Here is a 24,244-nt window from a genome sequence, read left to right on the forward strand (position 1 = left end):
TAATTGTGTTTAGAAATGGCAGAGTTAAAATTAGTTACAACACAAGCAAAGCCAGAGTCACAGGATGGCTGCACTGTCATTGTTTTTTTCTGACATCCAGTTCGCAGCAGAAATGACCAAAGCTAATCCTCTTAAAACTATGCGCATGTTTTCTCCTTAACTTTGCAACATGCTAAAATATCTAAAATCCTTCTCTAAAATACTTCAGAGAGACATTTTCTGCCAGTTTCTTTAAGCCAACTAACTCAAAATCTGTACTTCCAAAATACTCCCTGTACTCCCACCGTCTTCAAGTCTCTCAAGATAGTGGCACAAAAGAAATTTTGTTTTCAAAGGACAAGAAACTGGACTGTCTCTCAAATTCTGTGACTTTTCTCAATACCAGGCTCCTCCTACAGTAGGTTCATTTTCTATCATAACTTATTGATCTCACAGACAAGCTCCAAAGAGCCCTGGCTAGTATTTGATTACATCTGCAGATATGACCTACTAAAGTCAGCAGTTTTGCAAGAAACTTAATTGGTCAATTAAACTTGATGAACATGGTTTCTGGAGTATAGTTTACAAATACAAAATCTCAGCAATGGGATATCTAAACATAATATTTAAAAAAACAACCTGCAAGATCTTACTTTAATGTCAAGAAATGTTTTTTTAAAAGACTTAAGGCAACTTTTTCAGTGCAAAATTCTTGTCAAGTGTTCTCTATTGCAGTCTGATTCCAGTTTTCTATTAATTACTTTTTTTTTTGCATAGCAAGAGTACAGTATATGCAGCACTGAACGCCCATTTAACGGAGCTGTGTCCATGAAAACATGGCCTGAGTAACAGTTTAACTCTTGCAACAAGGTAACTTGCATGGGTTGGGGTTGGTCAGTCCTCTGGAGGTGGAGGTGGGAAAAGTTGCCTGGCTCTTGAGCTGGAACTAGGACTGGACAGTGACAAGGACTGAAGTCGAGAGCTGCACGGCGGAGACTCCGCTGCCACTTCCTGTCGAGACATGAGCAGAATGCATGATGGAACACAGCAGGAAGATAGACAACCAATCAGACAAGACCTTATAAGGGAGTTGACACACTCAGACTACAGTCTGTTAACATAAGTCATTTGATGGGTTGTAAAGGGACAAACAGCAAGTGGGTTTTTTAAGCATGTATCATTGTACAGTACTTTGGGGTTTTGAAAGGCATAAATAAAATGTATTATGAAAGAAAACAAGGCTACAGAAAGATTTCCATTACTTTGGGGCTCAGGTGCTGAACAACTTACTTTCCATAGTGACATTTATACATTTCCTAAATGTGTAACATCATCTCTTCCCATTCCCTAAAATGTATAATAATGATATAGCGCAAGGACAAACAGTGATTCTGCAACATAAGCCTGAATCATGTTACCAATGAGAAAATATAATTTCACTTATTTCAAAGGCAGTATTTTATTTAACAACAGGTTTGAGTAGGAAGCTGTGTCACCATGTGTAGGCTGCAAAGGAACAGGCAAAAGTTAATTCCATTCTGAAACGCAAAGAGACGCAACTTTTCGTCGATTCGAAATGCTGTGTCTCTCTGCTTTTCATTTCTGCAAGGACTAAATCTTTACCTATTTAACAAGCCACATATCCTGTATGATTTCGGCCAATTCCAATCTTTTCAGCATATTCACCATAAAAGTGCAAAATACATTCTTCTCTTTATTCTCTCAAGGCGTGTCTTTCATTAAGAATTCAGCGCATCGCAAAACCCAAGGAGGGGAAAAAGACTAATTATCTAGACCTTCTCTATCAGTATTCAATAATTCAAATTGAGGTGAACGATAAAACTTGTAAATAATGAGCCTACCCACTGGAACTGGAACTGAACTGGAATAACATTCTGCTTTTTATGCAGTATGTAAATATAATCTGTTTCAGTCACAATAAAAGAAACATTCTTCGATAGTATGAAAAAACAAAAAGCATGCACTATTAAATTAACAGAAAGCTGCTCCCTCAGTCACTTCTGTTTGTATTGTACATCTACAGCCAGGAAATCAAAAGTCTGACACAGCTCACAGTTGGGGTATATGCTTATTAATAGGGCTAGTGATTAGTGGTGTGGAATAATTTTCTAACTTTGCAACTATGAGCCACATCTATTTTGATATTGGTATACCCCAAACCCCAAATTGAAGGAAGCCCGGATTATTTTTTCCAGATTTTCACAAATTAACAAAATCACACTACGGCTCAAAACAAAGGCAGGCCCAGATTAATTTTGCAGGCATTGTTTGCATGTAGAGTATTTTACTTAGAATCTCAATGACGGTATTTTAAAAGCTAAATTGGAACTTTAAAATAAAAACTCTGAATTATATTGCAGTGCACATATTTGCACTTTTTTATGAAAACAAAGCATTTACAGTATGAATTCACTGACCTTTTATTAAACTTTTATACTTGGATGTTTTGGACGAATTACACAGGTATTAACAATAACAGCCTGTCAGCACTTATTAAACTACAGTACTCAGAAAGCATTTAACAAAGATTTAGAAATACAATAAATGCATAAGAAACATACTGTATAATCAATGCATATTTAAATGTAAACCATTGACCATCACCGTTTCAGAAAATTTAGGTTAACCCAATAGAATAATGCATTTAAAAAGTAAATGTACCATCCTTCCATGAAAGACTGTCAGTATGCTTAAAACTAAGAACATTGAATTAGTATTTTGTATTAAAGAATAAACTATTAAAGTGGAACAATACAAGTAAAGTAGTCCTTTTTCTAATGGAGAAAATGTGCATACATGAATTATTTTCCATAAAGCCTGAATATTTCCAATTTAATTCTGAAAACACTTCCATAAATTTAAATCAACAAACTCAATGCCCCAAAATAAATAAAGCATGGTACTATCAGCTTTCTGTAGTAGCCGATACAGCGATGACTTTGTTGATAATCAAGCTGCTCATTTTCCAAATGCCTTTTCACTGTTTTGGATATTATGTTCCAAAATGTTTATTGAATACAATGTAAACAGTTGCATAGTTTGGATTTTTCCTTATTTTGTCACATTTATCGCATTGACTACGCGGTCTCGCTTGGACTCCTGAAAAAGTTAGATTGACGTATTAATGGTTTTCTACTTTCTAAACAATGATTAACAATAACATTACATTCTTCCTTGAAAAGTGGTGAACCATCATTAAAAAGTGTGCCCACTGGCAAAAGCTGGACCTGACCAGCAAGTTCTGGGAGAAGCTTGTGAGTCCAATAGTCCCGATAAGATGATTCCACCAGCTTACATTGTTCTAGAGCACGACCTTCTAGACCAGCATCAGCTGGAAGCAGTGTCAGTGAAAAAGCATATTTAGTATAAGCATATTTAGTATAATTTAGCAGGAATTTAGTACTGACAAGTAACTGCACTTCCACATAGAGAAATCAACCCAGGGAAAGCTGACCTTCAAGGCGGCTCCTTATTGGCTGGAAATATTACAAAACGTTACCTCGTACGCTTAGAAGCTGTTGTAAGTAGAATCAAAACGTTTATTCTGATTAAAATTAAAATGTTGTTTTTTCATCAGTATTACACAGGGACACAGCTAAAATGTCTCTTCTACAGATGTGATGCGTTTGTTGTTGCGGTTGTCTGTTATGACAGCGGGGGCTTGCTACATGATTTGCTATGAACTTTGGGTCCTATGAACCCATTCATTTTCATGGAAGTAATTCTGCACCTCCTGAGGCCCCCAAAACAATAAGTCAAACTAAAAACTAACCACCAGAAACACGTCCCATCAAAGTTCTAGCAGCACAACTAATTTAGTTATCTAAAATCGAGAAAATCAACTCGATTGAAGATCACAAATAAAAAACGTGCTAAATGTAAATGGATACTTCAAATCTCTTCTCTTTATTAATGTTTCTATGACTGATTTGAATGATCACCATTAAATACGTAAGGTTCCAAAGAAAGATATCGAATTTAAAATTGTAAAGATAAAGTAAATAGGATTTTACTCTTACCCTTGAGATCTTCGATGGTGTGTGACTGCCATTGCTGGTGCTTTTCTGCCTCTTAACGCCACACGGACTTCTGGAATCTGTTTCACTGCTCCTAAAAGAATCCCCAGAGCTGCCCTGATGATCACAGCGGCCAGGCAGAGCACCAGAGTCCAGGCCATTCGTCTTACCCTTCCCAGCGTTCTCTGCACTAGGGACAGGGGGACTCTGAGTGTCCATGGGAGACCAGGAATAAGCCTGGGAGAAAGCTATATCATCCAAAAGAGACACATCTGCAGTGCCTGAGGCTTTAACTAAGAGGTTTTGCCGAAGTAAAGGGGTTGTGGAGCACTGGTCCTGAGGGAGCCTTTGAGAATTTGCAGACAACGACGTGGATGGAGTGCAACTCGGGCCCGACGGTGCTCGGAGCGGGGTGGAGGAGGTGGCCTGGTTCCGCTTGTTCAGCTCCTTTCTCACCAGCTCCTTAAGCTGTGTATTTCGGACAGGGATACTGCGTTCAACCGCGTTTTTCAAGGCATCCTTATTGCCCACCACATAAACCCGCCTGCGCCCTCGTGTCACCGCCGTATAGATATGCTGCCAATTTTCTCCTCTTCCGTCACTGAGAACATACACTATCGTCTCTGCTTCTGAACCCTAAGACAAAAAGAAGGCTATGAGATTTCTGGCTAAACATCTGACAGGGAAATTGTATAAATAAGGTACTTTAGAGTTTTCACTGCGATTAAGGCAATAAAACACTCTTTATATCACGCACCCTTTTTTAACAAAATATACTTGTTAAAAAGTATATATGATGCGACATGGTATTTTTAGCTAAACACGATAGGAAGGGAAAATATGATTCAGTGGGAGTCTTCCAATAGCATTATGGCTAGAAATAGAGGAAAATAGATTATCCTCTCTCCAAAGGGGACTTATCAATGCGTATGAGAGACATATTCCAATAGCCAAGATGGACAAGAGTTTTGAGATGCAACAATTTTCCACAGCACCTCAAAATTCCTACCACTTGTCAAGTATCAGAACTACCAAGTTTCTTTCTGATGCATATTTTCCTGTCAGGAATTCTGGCTTCCAACATCATTGTTTTCAATGCAGACTAAAGAAACCCTGAGTGTCAGACTAGTCTCTGCTCCAGGGTGCTGAGGCTGGTTCGGTGTGCAGACCTGGAAGGTGTGGATAGTTCTGGCCCAGGCGTGTTTCAGTCGGCACTCCCCCTGCAGCTCCTTGAACCACACACAGAGCTCCCGGCAATCTCCGTCGACTAGCGTCAGGTAGCGCTTTTTATCTTTCTCTTCATCCTGCGCATGAACAAAAAAGAAAGAGCCATCTGCCTCACAATGAATTTATTCATCTACGACTTCAAACAGTCACAGAAATGAGTAAATCAAAAAGAGATGTCAGTAGAGGGTAAAAACTGACAAACGATGCGTCAGCTGGTTTTATTTTCTGTGACTTTTACTCCATACAACAGAGTCTAAGAACAAAGACTTGAACAACTGTTTTCTGTAGTAAGACATACTAATAAATCATAATCCGAATTATACTGTAACATGATAGTGATTTTTGGTTTGCCAGAAGGTCCTTGTTTTCTAGCCATAAAGCAGTATTACTTCCTTGAATCCAGTACTGTGATGGGCAATCTCTAAGCACATTGCCACTGTGAATGGTTATAGCAGACCAGCGGGCAGCACTCTCCCTTCTCTGCACCAGAATTGCCAAACCTATGCTTCAGTGTGGCGACGGTGGGCACTGCTGGCCTTCCGCGGAGTTGCTCAACTCTCTCATGCTTATTGGTCATTAAAGATCCCCACGGAACTTTTCGAAAGAGGTGGAGTATCAGCCTCAGTGTTCCTGCTAAACTCCACTCACAACTTGTACCATTTGGCCTTCCTAAAGTTCCTCCTTATGTCAAACGGAGAAGCAATTTCTCACTTTTCCACCAGGCTTGCTGTGTAGTGTGACTTCTGGAGCATTTTTCTTCTTTTGGATGGAAAGCATTATATAAATGAAACTGCTATTTAATGGAAACCTGCCATAAAGTACCGGACTTTCATCTCATCTCGTCTGTTCAGCTGGATAAGGCTGTAGTTTTTATTTATTCAGGTATACGTCTGCTTCTGAATACAGAAATGACTTGCAGGTACTGTATATGGGGTCTTTTTCAGAACAACCTGGTTATGTCAGAGGCCTGTTGAACACAACAGGTGTCTTACCCTGGTTATAAAGAATATTTCCCCATTGCAGAGCCGCACAGTTTCCTTATGCTTCTCGTCCGCTTCCTGACTAAGGTCTCTTTCCCGTGTCCTTTCCACAACGTTGCCGTTTTTCGTGCAACACACTTTGTCGCCAGGCTGAAACTTAAGCTTGCCTTTGTGGTTCCTAAAATGGCACGAACAAAAGGCACAAACACACAAAACTGAATTTGTTAACAGTGATAATGAGGACAGTAATGATTAGAACTGTTCTTAGCACTAGTCCAAAGAAATTTGTTAACAAATTGAAGGACTGAAAACCTCAAAAGTTTTCAAAAAAGCCCGTCTGTTGTATTTCTGATTTCATTTTCTTTGTGGAAGCTTTCTGGATTGTCTAATTATAGTTTGCTTGTGTGATTACCCTAAAGATTTATCTACAGTATATTCACTGGATACACTGGAATGTGTAGATTCTAAATATGAAGTCACAGATGAAAACTAAGACAACAATAAAATGAGGAATCATTGCAGAAGCATGAATGCTTTTGTAAAACACCCTTTTATCATGAAAATGAGTTAAGGGTATATTAGCATGGAAAAATGTAAAATATATTCAGCAAGTCTAAAAAACTCAAAGACAGATGTTGACTGTAATTTAATTAAAAATTAAATGCACAGAAAACCAAACATACAGAAGGCAATTAGTCATTCTGGTCTTGACAGGAGACCATGCATAAGGTAAAAACTCTATTCATTACGAACAGTATTCCATACTGCTGCCTTGAGCAGTACTGCTCTTTTCAGTAATATGCTGTAAATCCTCTCTTAGTAAATTGTAGATTCTGAAAAGTCCTGTTGCATTTCTTATGAAACATCTATGTTATTCATGTTTCAAAATGTTTGTTCTTATTCCTTACTAGAATGAGTATCCTTCATTATTTAGATATTTTGTCTTCACACTGCAGATACACCTATTTACACACAATACACCCAAAAACAAAATCTAATTCAGGAGAGTGATAAGACTTTTGCCCATCAAACAAACAGTGGGTACAGATAAAAAAGCGTTCCAAATACAGTTGTTTTTTTTAACAATCGTCCGTTTCAAACCATTTACGTAAAGCCGCACGATGCAACGAAACAAAGCGAAATAACCCCATCTAGTGGTTATTTGCCGGACTTTCTTCTACGTCAAAGACAAAACACCCAAGTAGACATTCAATGACATTTCTTGAAACAAAAAAAAAGTTATTAGTAGTCAGTTATCAGAAAATTGCATTGATTGCAGGAGAGAGTTTTATGCAACCAAATGAAAACTATTTTAAATAGTGTTTGGTTGCAGTTGTTTAAGGTTTAAGAATTAATGCCTCTGCGAACAATACCTTCCTCTGTCACCAAGAAAATCTGTATTTTTACCCTTCTTCCCACAGAGAGCTGATAAATAAATACAAATCTTCCAGCTGTTCTTCATGGTCATCCTGTTCTGCAGCTGTTGCAGTTTATTCTTAAACTTTAAACCTCATACTCTTTCTAACTCTCTCCCAGGAAATGATTTCCATGAATTGTCAATATTCTATGCAGATTTATCGACCTCTTACAGCTGTCTATGAAAAGGGCAACGTCATAACATTCTACAATGAACCAACATTAGTTGCCATAGCAACACTGAAAAAACTGTTGTCAATCTTACCGAGCTATTAAACAAGATAATTGATACTTTAGCCATGACAGAGTTTGTCAATAGCCCTTTCGCTCTGAAGACGGTTGAGTCACAACTAGAAATACAAAATATTTTGAATACATGTGAAAAAGACTACTCAAAAAGAATAAACCAGAACTGAGACTCTCTTCAATCTTCATTTCTCCCAAACGACATACAGTATAGCAACTCAAATAATTCTGAAGTCAAGACCATCCCAGCTCAGTCATCCAGTTTATTTTCCCATTTTCTTAATTTTCTGCATTTATCATTCCAAGAAAGAGGAGTTTCAGAGTAGGTTTATATGCTTCTTACCTAGTATTGTGACCGGAATAGTGCTTGCAGCAGAGTTCGTTTATTAAGTCACAATCTTTCCTGAAAGAACAGTGAGAGAACAGAAACAAATTATGTAAATCAGGATAGTACAAATTAATTTCTGCACTAGCTCAATATTAATAATAAGTACAGGTCGTAGCTATTCAACATATTTTGATCTTTCAGATGGCTTCAGAAAAAAAGGCACAGTTGGGTTAGATATACAGTAAAAGTTACAACTTGGGCACACAAAATACACATAAAAATCCTTAACACCAGTTTAAATAATCCTGAAAATGAACGTTGTCTTTGTGTTCTTAAAATAGCAGAAAAAGGCCTTTAAGGTGTTCGCATTAAGCGTACAGCTAGTTTCAGACGAGTTCTGAATGAAGAAAACATTCTATAAAACTCGACAATCCCAAGTGAGACCAAGAACAGTGGTGAGGTTTGGGTTTAACCCTTTAATACATGTACGCACTAATCGTTTTCTCTTCCCTTTCAAAAATAAACACTTCCTTTTGTTAAAATCGCCTTGTAGCAAAGGGATTACAAGCTTTTCTAGCAAAAAAAAAGTGCAGGGCTGCAGAGCTGACAGCGATTGCCGAGTGCTGAGGTGTCTGCCAGCTCATCAATTTCTCCGCTTCGGGTTACTGTACAGAAAGAGTGCTGGCAGTCCTCCCTCTCAACCTGGGGGCCAAGGGCACTTCTCAAAGGGATTGGCTAAGCAGTAAAAGGACTGCGATATATTTCTGCTACGCTGAGCTTTTCCTGCGAATGAGAGGAATAATGAGCAGCAGAGCAACCTTCTTGCACTGCTTTGTAAAATGTGAGCTTGATTGCTTAGGACTTAAAGAGAGAGCAGGCGAGTAGAATGCAACTCCTACACCTAAAAGTCCTTACAGATACTAATCAAGGGACTATGATTTGTTAGACTGTAAGGTGACCTAGGACACTGTACTGTTGGAGGAGGTATCTTTCGGAGGAGATGTTAAACTGAGGTCCACACTACTTGTCATTAAAGATCCCTTGGCACCGTTTGCGGGAGTTGAGGTGCTAACCCGGGTGACCTGGTTAATTCCACATGGGCTTGCACAATCTGACCTCTCCGAATTCCCCTTATGTTAATTTGGTGAAGTAGCTCCTTACACCTCCATCTGTTCTGTTATGGAGAACGGTTGCAGTCACACAACAGCTGCCAAGCGTCACCTAACTGGGTGCTATATCTGTCACTGAGATAAAGTTGTCCCCTCCTATATGTAAAGTACTTTGGGATCCACTTAGTAATCATCACCATCTGCCTGCATGACTACTGCCATTGGTCCATTTGCTGCACAATTGTGCATGCTATAGTCTTTTTACAGAGGCAACAGCATGGAAGAAAGCAATGCCTGATGTACAGTACAGTATACAGTAAGTCCACCTGTTGGTATCAGTAGAAACCAGTATCTGTGATACTGATATCACAGATCAGTATCTGTGATAGCAATTACTTCTCATGAGGTTTGCAACATGTAACCTTAATGTGACAAAGCATGAGTGCTTTGCCTGTCCAGCCTGCTCAATAGGAAGGATTTTATTAAGATCTGAAGGGAGCAACGGGATGAAGTAAATTGGTCTTGAGATAAAAGTATGCCTCCCTCCTGTCAAATCATAGCTCCACATCTCATATCTTGATTCCTCTTAAGACTCAAATTAGCTACACAGCAAAACAGGCATCGTGAGAATTAAATGACTTTATAAACACAGAACACAGAGCAACACTGAGCCCTGTGATCCCAGACTAGAGTAAGAGAACTTGACGTGCTGCCTATGAGCCAAGTAAATTAATCAGAGTAGTGACATTCTCACTTGGGTTCTCTTACCTTCGAAACGCAATGAACTGAGAGGAGTTATGATCCGTCAATCCAGGGGCTGACTTCAAAAGCAATTTGATTGCGTCTTGTAGCTCTGAAAAATACATCCACCATCTTTTAAAACAGAAATGCGAGTGCGCTGTGTGAACTCGGTGCACACCACAGGGGTTAGGTTCAGCAGGAATGTATCTGACAAGGAAAAGGTTTTTATTTGATAACCAAGAACTCCGGATTAGTATTTCCCAGCAATGGAGCACAGCGACAGTGTATGTGCCTTTCTTCATCTCTAAGAAATCTACACGAATTATGCAAGCCTAAAGTGCATGCTGTTAAAACAGGGCACACTTTGCAATCTCAGTAAACCAAAGGGATCTTAGAATATTAACCACAAAGATAAAAAGAGAGTAGGGAACCAAGAAATCAAAAATTAGAAAAAACTAAAATTATCTTACAATTTACAAAGAAAAAAGGGCCTAAGATAGATGAAAGGCTAACCTAGGTTTTTGAAGAGATAAGCAGAATCAACTCTTAATGCCAAACCGACTGTCTGTTATACTTTATACAACAAGACTGTAGGTGGCTCTGCTTCAAGGAGGTGTGCCTGAAGGAAATATAATGAGATTGTTCCGTTGTCTCCCAGTGTTTAATACACCTGACTGATTCAACATGAGCATAATTACTGCAACTGAAAGCTGGCAGGGTAGGCCGTATCAGTTTTGGCACGCATTTTCGAGAGCTTCACGGAAAAGGTTCCACAGCAGTCTTCAGAGATGTAATTACAAAAACCAAATCTCCAAGTGCCAGTCTGGGGCTGTCTAAACAGAAACACAGCAAGCCACCGCCCGTGTGCCGTAAAATGACTGAAACACAGCCTTCAGTTTGATGTAGCCTACGGAATTACAGGTCCATCATATTGCCCAGTTGGTTTATTCTGTTGGTGCAATAAAGATTCTAGCAGGCTGCACACTATGGGTACACTTCTCACCACAGCCGTTCCCCTCAGTGGGAAGACAGATGAAAATGAAGCTCTTGTCAGGCGTGGGCATTGTGACTGAAGAGCCACTTCCACCAAGCCCCACAGTGGCATCAAACTGCAGAGGATAATAGCTGCTCTTCTTGCCCATGTCTGATATTCTAGAAAGGCAAAGTGAAAAGTTATGTTTATTTATAGAGACAGTACAGTTTCACCTGCATTAAAACGGTCAGATAATTGTTAAAAATTATATTGCAAATCAGAATCATTATTATTAAATGAAAGCCGATAGGCTCTACATTTAGGTCCTGCTTCTTTGTAGCCACATGTAATTATTGCAAAAACATGCTTCAGCTTTACATTTAAGTGCAATGCTTCACAGTTCCAATAAGCCAAGAGATATATAAATTACGAATTTCTCATAATATTTATGCTATTACTTCAAAGTCTCTATGCACTTTGGATTCACATTTTATTTACTTTTTTAAAATTGACAACAGATGCAAAGTCAGAGTTTTGGACTCTAGATAAGCAACAAAACATCAATAGTTCCGTTCTGTCGACACACTGTAAGAGTTGGCCTATATAATAACAGTATCAACAAGTATGCAGAGAATTCATAAAGAACAGATGAACAACGTATTGGGCTGGGATTTGAAGGATTAATACGTCTGTGTCATCAAATGACCACCAAAAAACAAAAAAAAAAGCTACAAAAGACAAAAACTATTAACATTAGGTAATTATCTTCCATTATAGTAGGCATAACTCTACTATAGTTCTCCTGCCTTTACCTTTGGTTAAACCATCTTTCACAGTCTGCTTATTCCACAATGAACCTGTGAAACTCTGTCACAGACCAATACATACAGGCCTAAAAGCACACTGCTTGGATATTAGTGCAAGAACTGACAAACAATAAGCCATTTTAAAACTAAACTCACAAAACACACAACTTTGGGGGAAAAAGGATTTATCTGGGGTGTACTGCTTGGAATTCATTTGAAGTACCAACAATGACCTCACAAGATCTGGTTAATCCCTAAAGAACAGGTGTCTGCAAAACTCTGCCAAGCTCCTCTATAGCACAAGTAAGGCTACAAGAACATTAAGCGATGGCATGAATGTGTGAGAAAGCAATAGTTTGAATGGCACTCCTACTCTGAAAAGGAAATCAATAGACCCCAATAGCAGATGCTGTTTCAGAAGGGTATTCTCCTGGGACTATCTGTGATGTCATACCCCAAACACCTAATCCAGTAAAGGAGTACCTCATCAAGTAAATGAACTCAAGCACAGCATATGATGAGACCTACAGTCCATATGGAGTTCTAGGCCATGTCACTGGCCAGCTGTAATTAAGAGAGAGACAATAGTTCTCCAGCCGATGTTAACTCCAGTAAGGCACCAGCATAGCAAGGCAAGACAAACCAGGTATGTTGTAGCACAGCCAAGTATGTGTAAATCCACATTAGAAGGGCAGAAAAAGAAAAATGAGTAATTGTAATTTTAAATAAAAATAATAAAGAGAAGATCTAATAGCAAAACGTTTACACTATTGTCAAAACAATGTTTTCTATAAAGATTGTTCTGAAACACGAACAAGAAAAGGGAAACTTTATAGAAGTGTGTTTAGATGTACATTGCTTCTTATGGAAAAACACGAATAACAAAGCCTTTTCAACCGGCATCTGTTATTACATCACACAAGATTAGATATGAAAGGTCAAAACTAAACAGCCAGCATGAAGTCTGAAACTGTTTCAGAACTAATGTGTTGTGTCCACAACAATGCTGCAAAACAGACACAGCAAGTTCTCAGTTCTGTAAACAATCATACTGGAGCACCACCTGTAGAATATGAAATCTGAGTTTATACATTTGTACGATGATTGACTAGTCCATGCATTCTCAAATTGAGATTTCAATTAGGGCTTTAAATGCAAAACCATCAGAAATGGTGAGCACAGAAAAGATAATGCCAAAGTTAATACAGGATGCTCAAGCAAAATGGTACATAAGCGGTTTGCTAAAGTTGAAAAGAAACCAGCAGCAGTCTCATCAACACTGAGCCGCATACGGACATTATGGCCTGGTGCTCTGTGGCGTCTGGAATTCCACAGGAGGGATGCAACACCATGTCTGATTGATGGAGGTGGAAAGGTCTCGGACATCAGGTCAGAATATGCCTTAAATGCACGATTGGGTTCAGATCTGGTGTCTAAGAATGGTCACCGTGATCATTAATCCAAAGGCCGACCACGTATGCTCTATGGAGAGTGGCATGGTCATCCTGGATGACACCCTTCCCCAGCAGGAAAGAAATGCTGCTTCAGGGAGTGCAGAACAGAAGATCACTCAGTTTCATTAAGTAGTGAGTAGCATTGTCCTTGCCTTCTAAGGAAATGAGAGCACCCAATGCATGCCAGGGTAATGCGCCCCACAACATGAGAGAACCACCAGAGCCCTTTACTGCTGGAGCCAAGTAGTCAGGGATGTAGAGTCTTTAGACTGGCACCAAACGTGCATTTATCCATTTGCAGACAAATTGGTGAAGGATGATTCATCTGACCATATCTACTCTTTCCACTTCTCAGTAGTGCGTGGCTTGTGATCTCTGCACCACTGCACATGCAGACAGGAATTGCCAAGTGTAATGAGCTGTCTGGCACTGCAACCTAACTACAGTCCTGGTCTGTGGTGTTCTTGGTGGACTGTTTTTGATTAAACTGGCTGCTCATGTACCAGATTGAAATTTGTAGTTGCTCACCTGTTTTGCTGTGCACTTTGAATTAATGCACAGATATCACAATCCTAGAATATTTTATATATATATTGGAAACATCCATATATATATAAAAAATAAAAAAACGTCCCCTACTTACTGCCCGGCATTATTGACAATCAGCTGGGATTCTGCACGATGGTTGGTTTTCATTTCCACAGCCCAGTGGACTTCAGACAGGCTGCTGAACATGTCAGCTAAGACATTCCCAGGCTCAATGCTGGGCAGCTGTCTTACATCACCTGAAGGAGCAATGAGGCACATAATTTGACATTTTATTACTTTCCAGTGCGTGGAAAATCCAGCAGCTCTCCCTCAATGAGCCTGCCATTCACCCAGGGATTCGAGCACTTCTCATCATGGTCTAGTGGGAAAGGGCCAGAGGAGACAAGCCAGTCCTTTGTACGGTAGTATGGTGCTCGCTGGAACGGTTTTCTTTTAAATTCTGGAAATGCTTCTCAATATTGAATAGTAACCCTTACTATAGTAAGCAGACAGTTTTAGTAACTTCTGCAGGATTTTGCATAATGCCTTCGACAATCCACTGCCAGTAACTCAATAAATCACATCTAGTCCTGACAGCAAACCATTATCACAGCAGATCCTTATGTCTAATTTATTAATTCGTATCCAGATGGATAAAAAGGTATACTAACAAGAGCTGTATAATGATCATATGATGTATATACACACATAATATACAGCACAACCTTAATAATATATTTTACTGGCTTAGTGAAGGCACTGCCTTTGACATTCTATATCACTGAGAAATTTAATAAAACAGGTTGACATTATAAAGGATTTTTTTAAATCCTTACTGTATTAAAGGGTAAGCTATCTTTCAATCCACTCCTAGATTTGACTCAGCTATGTATACCATACTACCAAAGAAAACACATCCCAAGAAAATTCAAGTCCTGGACTCACCTAGAAGTATGAGCTTCTTCAGCTGAGCATACTTCACCAGCATGTTTAACACTGAATGCAGTATCTGCACAGACACCAGGCTCCCTTCGTCTACTACAAATGCTTGAACCCTTGCAAACTTCCATTCTTTTGGGGCTCCATCCTCAGCCTTCTTTGCTTGCATAAAACTCCAGACCACCTGAGAGAGAGCAAAGTCTTCACTGTGAACACTTCTCAAATGCCTGTACAGTGCTCCTCACCTCATACTGTGCTCGCTGTTCTTCCACTGAGCAAGAAATTGTACATTTACACCCCCCCAAAAGTCAAAATCACTGGGAATGTTCCCTACTGAGAATGGAACATATGGCCAGCCATATCACCCTGCAACTCACAACTGGCAACCCACTGCAGGTGTGATCCTGGTCAGTACCTGGATGGCAGACCTCCTGGGAAAAACTAAGGCTGCTGCTGGAAGAGGTGTTAGAGGGGCCAGTAGGGGGAGCTCACCTAATGTCGTGATGGGGACACTATACTGTAAAAAGGTGCTGCACTCCAGATGAGACATAAAATCGAGATCCTGACTCTTTGTGGTCATTAAAAATACCAGGGCATTAGGGGTGTTACCCCAGCATCCTGACCAAAATTTCCCATTGGCCTTTAACAATCATGGCCTCCTAATATCCCCATCTATGAATTGGCTTCATTACTCTGCTCTCTTCCCCACTGATAGCTGGTGTGTGGTGAGCGTTGCGGCGCACTATGGCTGCTGTCACATCATCCAGGTGGATGCTGCACATTGGTGGTGGTGGAGGGGATCCCCATTACCTGTAAAGCACTTTGAGTGGAGTGTCCAGAAAAGTGCTGTATAAGTTTAAGGGATTACTGATGATGAAGATAATTATTTATAATAATAATTATAACATTTCAGATTACAAATTTCTTTAAGGATATGTTTCACTTCGCAAAAAAGGCAAAGCAAATCACACCGAGTTTTGGTAAAGCATCCACTCATAAATTAATAACTATAGATTTATGATATATGAATTGTATTGCAATAATTAAAAACTAGCTCACTTGTGTAAGAAACGGGTAACAGCAGCAGGAGTAGTAATGACCAAAGTGGGCTTAATATCTGATAAATCTCTACATATGTCTAAATATTCATACTGCAATAGAGAGCCTACAAGCAAAGACCCACTCTTGATTCTAACCTTCCTTAAATCCCAACTTGAATTTTATTATCCCACCACAGCTCAAAAACAACCACCAGATATCAATGTGCAAACTCTTCCGTTTTCTGTGGCCCACCTGGTGCAGCGTGTACGCGGAGAGGCCTGTTCTCTTCTTCAGGAGGGACGCAGCTCTTCCGGTGGGGGCAGTGAGGAGGACCCTGATCGGCTCTTGGGAATCTACAGCCTCCTTGCCGGTCTTATCCTGGGCCTGGCTGGGCACCTCCGAGAAGGTGTTCCACTCCTCAGAGGCACCGCAATCGTTCTCGAAGTCTTCGCAGGCCTTCCGTACCTCCTCCTCTTCCGAGGGAAGTCCCTTCAGAGCCGCTCGAAACACCAGGCTGACCACCGTGGTCTTCCCACAGCCCCCCTTCCCACTGATTACCGTTACAGGGTTGGCACATATCATCGCCGCGGCTCGGACCTGATCAGGGTCGAGCTCCGCTTCCTCAGCCGCCTGCCCCTCCGCTGCGACTCCTGAAGGGTTCTCCGCCATGACATCCGAAAGCGCACCGTCCGCGGCCCTCTCCATTTCCGCCTCTGCTCGGCGGCTATCGTGCCCGAACTCGCCTCCCTTCGGCCGGGCGGCGCGGAGAGCCTCCCTCACGTCCAAGTCGATGCGCCACGGGGTTCCAGCGACCACACGGCCCACGCACTTGGCGATCCCCGTCTCGTATTTGTAGTACTGCCGCAGAAAGACCCTCTGCTTCTCCTGCACCACCACTTCCTGCTCGGTGAGGAAACGCAAAGCCTCCAGAGCTTTCACAGACTGGTTCACGTCTGGACAATCGCTTAGCACTTTCTGGTACACAAAGGTGCTGCCTCTGCTCCTGCACAGGCGCTTCAGCTTGTCATATAGCATCAGGGCACAGCGCTGCAGATCCGGAATCTGTGGGAGCAGACCAGAGTGCCAGAACGCATCCCAGGTTGCCTCACAGCGGATGAGGCCAAGCTCCTTATAAGTCACCTGAGGTTGAAGACGGGAAAAGAGTTATAAACGGTAGTAATAACCAAAGTGGGCTTAATAATAAAAGACAGATTAAGGAATCTGAGCAATTGGATCTGAGAGAATGTGCCAGTTGAGCACTTTAAAAAAGAAGTGGTTTGTACAGTTGCAGGCAACTCTAACAGGCAAGATCTTAAAATCAGTTTTTACATTCGAATGGCACTTCGGATCAGACCTGGATCTGGTCATGTGCTTCGCAGGGCTGGCAAGGAATAACACAAGAGACCTTGTCCTTCTCTAACCTTGTCCATGTACTCTAACAGAGAAGAGGACATGTTCGCAGGGTGAGGATTTTTGATCCAGTGGCTTCTGTTCTGTGATACTAAGCTAACGTTTAGGCTGCCATTACAAGAAACAAAAGGAATCTAAGGAGCTTTTCTTCTATGGGATATTTGTCACTATCAAATTTAACATTAAGACAAGGAAAATGCGTGCCCATTTTGTCTCAGATCAGTCAAAATACAAAAGACTCTTATTGTAGACACGGACTGAACAAAAGCTCAGTGAAAAAGAGTATTAAGCAAAAATTAGTTTAGTGTTAGTGGATCCAAGCTAAATTTCTTTGACAGAATGAATAGGTTATAGTGAGTATTATAGAATAATAAAAAACTGCAGCAGTAATTGTTAGTTTTTACCCCATCAGAAACAACAACTTTGTTTTAAACTACAAGAAAACTACATACATGATATACTGCACCACAGAATATAATCCTGCAGTTTGAATGTCACTTATTTCAGCACATAAAATATTCCAAGAACACAATATGGGGAAAGGCTGGCTGAAGTGACTAATTAGTGGTAAAGCAGAGAAACTATATTCTATATTCATGTAGGCTGAACAATATTTAAACAACCTAGGAGCTTACATCACTATTACTCTAGAATTACTTTACACTATATATTACATTATTATATAATATTAGACTATGACAACATTTGAATATAGAGGCCTTGGTCTTTCTGAGAACACAAACCTGGCACAGCTGCCTGTCCTTTGGAGGCACAACAGGCCTGAATGGCTGCAGATATCTGATGAACAGTTTAAGAGCCACTTGGTACCTGACATAATCTCGGACTTGCAACCGAAGAAATAGCCAGAGCTTGCACTTTGAGTGCGTTTGAAAATTGAATTTTAGAGTTGTGATCAAGTGAGACCAGACTAATCTTCGCTCAGGATGACCTTCCAGATGGATCGTCCAATTCCAACAAAGTGGGAATACTGCCCAACAGCCTAATCATAAACAGCACTGACGCGTCCATCTGTCAAAACCCAAATTAACATTAACTTGACACTGCAGGAACTCAAGAACAGAAATGTATCCCAGATAGCCCTGTAAGACGTATTGTCTTTAACCCAGAAATTCACTATGTTTGAAAAATTCTTTGCTTTTGAGGTCAACATCAGCTGCAGCATGTCAAACTCGTTTTTCTACATTTCTCTTAGACTCACACTGCTGAATCCCAGCTTCCAAACATCCATCTTGATAACTTCCTCCAGCTTGCCCAGTAGAGACCTATCTTCGGGGGCCTCTTTCTTTTCCTCAGTTCCGGCATGTTTCTGAGGTTTTTCGTCCACAGCAACAAGGTTTTCAAACTGGCGAGGAAGCAGGACGGGCAAGTACTTCATCACAAGCGGGTGCATAGAGGCAGCCCACACAGCCCTGCCTGCACCTGTTGGACACACTCAAGTCATTAGTGAGCAGCACACGGATACTGTTTTAGCGTTAAAGTGCAGGTAGATGGTCAAGACATTACTGTAAAATATGGTGCTTTCCGTTATACCTTATTCCTTATCCCTTTATATGTTAAAAGACTATGAATGTGGACAAAGTAGGTTTTGTTCATTTTAGAAATTGGCCTAGAGAGTATGTCTGTCTGCTATGGCCTGCTTCTGGGTTTAAACCAGTGAGTTCTGAGTTCTCTTGCTCCAGGACCTTGAGCCAGATGGTTCCCTGTCTCTCCTGGTTGAACTCTCAGCCACCTAACTAGCAGCTGCATTTTCTCTACCAGATCTTTTATCATTAGCATTCTGCTGAACATATCTAAAAGGGCCTGGCATTTACGAATTTGAATTAATTAATGTGCCAATTAGATTAAAGTTTGTCTAGAATGGAAACCAATAAAAGCAAGAGTCCATCAGGACAAGGATTGAAAAATCGATGTCTTATACCATCTGATACATCTGATACAAGTATTAGAACACCCAGAAAGCCAAGAAGCAAAGCAGCTAACTCTGTATACCATTCTCATCTCCATCTCTGAATAAAGTAATAGTAATAGATTTTCTTGTGATTTCATCTAATCCCACTGCTTGCAATGCTCACTTGTTGTGTTTGTAATACCACTCAGTATCTACGGTGTATTAATTATCTACATCTATAGGCAGTGATCCATGTGTGCCTTAAAAGAAATGTGTGAGGTTGAATATGAACAACACGAAGGCGAGACTTGGACCTGAATGTAAAAATAATACAGGCAGATGCAAGCTGGGTAATAAGACGTTACAGAAGGAAAACTGAAGGATTTGGGTCTGAAACAAAACTGTGTCCAGCTTATAGACTGAAGAGTAACTGTCAATGAAATTCTAGCAAGACAAACAGCCCACCATTGAACCAGAGGACTAGCAAAAACTGAAGATATTACATGTAAGATGCAAGTCTTACTTTCATCCTCTTTATGTAAACCTTAAGTAGAATATAACCAGTTAATCCTGAGTGATTGGTGTCTTGTAGCACAAAAAGCTCTTTATCCCTCTATAGTTACGTGTATAAAGAGAAGATACTTCAAAGACAAAAAAAAGCTTATTTACTTAATTAGATTTGACTGGTTAAGATGGCTCAGCTACTGCAACATCTCATATTTACTGCTGATGTGACTTCTTTTACAATCGCTGTGACTCTTTTTTTGACCCAGACTAAGCTCTATTAATGACAGTTGCAATTGCTATAACAGTTGAAAACACTAAAGCAGGCTATTTGGCACTAAGGGCATTCTGCTGCAGTGACTGCAGTGGTAGATCCCTTACAAAAAGAAAACACAGCAAATTCAAGTCTTACTTGAATGATTCACCAATGACAACATGGAATCTGCAATTGCTTTGTAACCATTGCGATCTTCCTCCCCGAAATCTTTCAACAGCTCGCGCAAGTTGGAAAAATTCAGGTTCATCCAATCCGGCAGCCAATCCATAAACTCCGTGACATGCTCGGGGGTCACCTTGCAAGCTTTCAGGAATAAGGAGATGATAGCCCTGGAATCGGACCCCAGCTCCGTCCGCAGGCTGTAGAAGGGAAACCCCAGCAGGAACACTTTGGAGTCCCGTTGTCGTACTGGAGACGTCACCTCCCACCAAGGGCTTAGCAGAGTGAACCTGCCCACCACCCGGCACTTTTTTTCCAAATTTGTGTCCAGGAAGTCCACTGCAAAATACCAGCAAGCGTCAGGAAATCTGGGAGACGGTAAGACAGATTTTAATAAACATCACAGCATGTTTGCCTTTATGCCACAACTTCATAAAGCTTCTCTCTGAGAAGACGATGCTGTTCTGACACGAGCAAGAATAACACTACAGAATATCACAAAGAGTACTAAAACATAAATCAAAAGGAAATTTCACTGTTGCACTGTTGATACTCTACTTCATGTAGTAGTACTACTACTCAAAAACCAACTTCCATTTAGATGTCTCTGCAAGGCATAAAGGTAACTGTGGTTTACTCCCACTTCACACCACTTGTGGAACTATAATATCTCGCAGGATTATTACTAATCGTCTTCTTTAACTTTAAAAAGTTTGATGCTCACAGGCATCACTTAAAACCTGACATTAATGAATAACTGTTAAAAGTGCCAGGTGAGACAAAAACATGTTTTTGAGCTCAGGATTCACAACTGACAGTGGTTCTATGTTACATTATTACATATGTCATTATCACTACTGGTATTCAGACTGACACTATCACCCTACTGTCTCTGTAAATGCTTTCATACTTTTAAACTTTTATACTGAGTGGCAGTCAGTGCCAACTATGGTAGATCTCATACAGGGTGGGCAACTTAAGTGTTTCAGCATGTGAATGTTTCACCCTCAGGTGTCTTGTTATCCAATTTTTTTTTGTTAAACACCTATAATTTGAGTTTTTTAACTAAATTGTGTTTTATTCTGTTTTCCTGCTTTCGAATATAGGGGTCCTCATTTCCAGTTGAGAAACCCGTTTCAAATCTATTTATTTGATATCTAGCTATCTTGTTGTGGCTGGTTTACGGTCGTCTTCAAAATGTTTGTGCCTGAAATGACCAATTCCGTTACTGACATGCCCCTCAGAAGTATTTCGAACGATATCTAAATAAATAGCAGCTGACACGACGAGCGGCACTGCACAACTGGGACACTTCTCCTGCAGGTAAAAGAGAACAGCCCCCCGGTCCTACACTCGCGAAATTAACACCTGCTAGAAACAAAGCAAAATGACCCCTCCTCTTCCAAAACCCACCCAATTATCTCGCTCCTGGAGGACTTCCGCAACAACATGTTGTACGAGCACATCAACTAAGAACCGCATAATTGTTGACGTAATGCAGTTTCTGTATTGGATTACTATTTTTCTCTAATCGAAAAGGAAGGCACTGTAAAACACCTGTTATTTCATTATTAAGTTTACTTCCAGAACGCCCCTAGATAATTATTACCTTCTCTGCGGCGGGGATACGATCCTTTCACCAAAAGTCCCCCTGATGACAAACTTGACATTTCTTTGAAATCCAGGAACTCCGGCTCGTCTTCGTCTTCCTCCTCCGACTCCGACTCCTCTTCATCCTTCGCTGCTGTTTCAGCTTTTCGTGGTAAAATATAACCAACTAAGGTCCTATCTCCTGTTGGAGCCCCCAAATAAAACATGACTTCACCCACCAAGCAATCAACACTGAAAAAAACGCGCCTTTCGTTTGTACTTCCTCAAGAGGCTGTCGCGGGCGTCTCTGACTGGACCAACATGAACTTTAACCTGGCTGCTTCCAAAACAGAAGTCACGGGCGGACAGGGAAGGCGGAGCTCTAAGCTTTTGCTTTAGCTGTGCTCGAGTGTAGGGCTGCATATTTTAGTTTGGGTCATTTAACTAAATATATATATATATTAAAACGTTAAAACATTAATGACTCGCAACTCACATAAAATCATTTAAGCTCTCTTCTGGCTGAAACCCTCTAAACTCTTGATTATTTCTCCTCATCCCTTACAGGGCAGATATGAGGGTTGACAATTTTCAATATACCAAAAGGAAACCATAGAAAACAATATTCAGAGCATGTGTAAATTGGCATTTGATTTATTTTACACAGCAAATACATAGATCAACAAATAAATGTTACATCATAGCCTGCTGCAACCATGGCTGCTGGTGCTGCTGTACTTGCCATTGTGTGTCTCTGTGTTGGCCCAGCAGGTAGATACATCTGTTCTGACCAAACTATCCTATTCTCCTCCCCACATGTCTGGATGGCATCCGGGCTGGGCACCAGCTGAGTTGGATGCTGCATCACTGCCATGGATCGAAGAGGGACATCGTGGATATAGCTATCGTTTAGGAGGATTTTGCTAGTCTACAGAGATTTGCATGGCGTACTGACATACAGAAGACATGATGGATGGATTAATACCCTTAGTCATCTATTCATTTTTTTTAAATTGTATAATGTTAGCATGCCCAAAGGGGTTGGGCAGCCAGTTGACCTTGGACCTCTAGAGGTTTTTTTTCTCCTTACTAAGGAGTTTTTGGTTCCTCTCCTTCATTGTCCTCTGGTCTTTTCTGTTCCGTATTTTCTATGTTAACTTTCTATGTTAAGCGCCTTGGGGCAACCTTGTTGTGAAAGGCGCTATATAAAAATCAATTGAACTGAAATGAATTTTTAGTAAATAAGTGGATTTTTGGACATTAAATAAGACATAAAATATGTTTGTGAAATTACAGTTTGTGTTTTACAGTAATGTAGTTTTCCATGTTTATCAAGCTGAGTGATCAAACTTTCCCTCTCAAGTACATATTGTACACAATAACATTTTTCCCTTGTGCATAATGTTAAAAACACTAACCATTTTTTTCCGGTATTCCAACAGCTAAAAACCTGAAATCCAACTATTATTTCCTACTTAAAGAGCCAGATATTGATCATGCAGTGCTTTGGAAAAGAAGCGCACAGTTTCTACATTTTGCTGCTCCAAAGCTTGCTGTCACAACACTTTGAAGTAGCAATTAAGATTTGGTAATAGACACAACTGCTCCATACATTCAAGGCGAAGAATCTGAATAAAAAATAGGAGCACTCAGTGTAGTTGTCTTGGGTGCGACAGAAGGGTGAAGGAGACTGTGGGACTTTCTTCAAGGAGTGTGCTGCTGGTGGACTTTTCTGTGGCCACGCATGTAGCTCAGAGGGGTCTAACAACCCAGGCTGGGAGACGAATTCAGGCATGTTCATATCTGCTAGGTGGCGTAGTTCAAGTACTACTGTGACATCAGCACATATTAATAATTGCTTACACTTACATAGCGCTTTTCTGGAGACTCCAATCAAAGCACTTTACAGGTAATAGGGACTCCACTCCATCACCACCAATGTGCAGCATCCACCTGGATGATGCGACAGCAGACATAGTGCACCAGAACTATGCCAATTCATAGATGGGGTTTATTAGGAGGCCATGATTGGTAAAGGCCAATGGGAAATTTGGCCAGGACGCTGAGGTTAAACCCCTACTCTCACAGAGTGTCAGGACTTCAGTTTTACATCTCATCTGAAGGACAGCACCTTTTTACAGTATAATGTCCCCGTCACTATACTGGGGCATTAGGACCCACACAGACTGCTGGGTGAGTGCCCCCTGCTGGCCCCTCTAATACCTCTTCCAGCAGCAACCTTAGTTTTTCCCAGGAGGTCTCCCATCCAGGTACTGACCAGGCTCACACCTGCTGAGCTTCAGTGGGTGACAGATGTGAGTTTTTTTTTATTTATTTTAAACGTAACACCCCTTCACTTCAACTTGCCTAAGTACATCTTATAAATACCACCAAAAAAGGTTAATGATTACACAATCTGTGGTCAGGAAACCACATTGGTCTTTGACACGTGAACAGCTTCCTTGTTCTCATTGTTCAGAGTAGGGGAGATTTAGAGCGGAATTAGGTAGCAAAGTGTATGAGTTATTTCAAGCTAAGCCCACAACGACTCTCCTAGCGTCCGCACATTTTGTTTTTTTAGTTTTATTAGT

At 40.6% G+C, this 24,244-nt stretch overlaps 1 protein-coding gene across 1 annotated transcript; it reads right to left on the reverse strand.

Annotated features, from left to right (window-relative positions):
• Nucleotides 1-91: 91 nt before the first annotated feature.
• On the reverse strand, nt 92-21,888 carry helb (helicase (DNA) B). The gene is made up of 13 exons (XM_088923787.1): nt 21,673-21,888; nt 20,040-20,402; nt 18,434-18,654; nt 16,057-16,944; nt 14,770-14,947; nt 13,940-14,081; nt 11,067-11,215; nt 10,091-10,175; nt 8,229-8,288; nt 6,236-6,401; nt 5,186-5,320; nt 4,020-4,652; nt 92-990 (listed from the first exon to the last, which is right to left on the reverse strand). Exons 1-13 carry the CDS (start codon nt 21,878-21,880, stop codon nt 874-876), a joined length of 3,345 nt encoding a protein of 1,114 aa, XP_088779913.1. The 5' UTR covers nt 21,881-21,888; the 3' UTR covers nt 92-873.
• Between the last annotated feature and the right edge of the window lie 2,356 nt (nt 21,889-24,244).

This window comes from Atractosteus spatula, chromosome 8, assembly GCF_055471065.1.
Source record: "Atractosteus spatula isolate fAtrSpa1 chromosome 8, fAtrSpa1.hap1, whole genome shotgun sequence".
NCBI lineage: Eukaryota > Metazoa > Chordata > Actinopteri > Semionotiformes > Lepisosteidae > Atractosteus > Atractosteus spatula.

What these genes read in the sequence shown, in the direction of transcription:
- helb (XM_088923787.1), bottom strand. Translation starts at nt 21,880, where the DNA reads ATGTTTTATTTGGGGGCTCCAACAGGAGATAGGACCTTAGTTGGTTAT. An exon ending in GAAGAAGCTCATACTTCTAG is followed by an intron (nt 14,082 to 14,769) that starts GTGAGTCCAGGA and finishes TTGCTCCTTCAG; the next exon opens with GTGATGTAAGACAGCTGCCC. An exon ending in TATTCCGGTCACAATACTAG is followed by an intron (nt 6,402 to 8,228) that starts GTAAGAAGCATA and finishes GTGCCATTTTAG; the next exon opens with GAACCACAAAGGCAAGCTTA.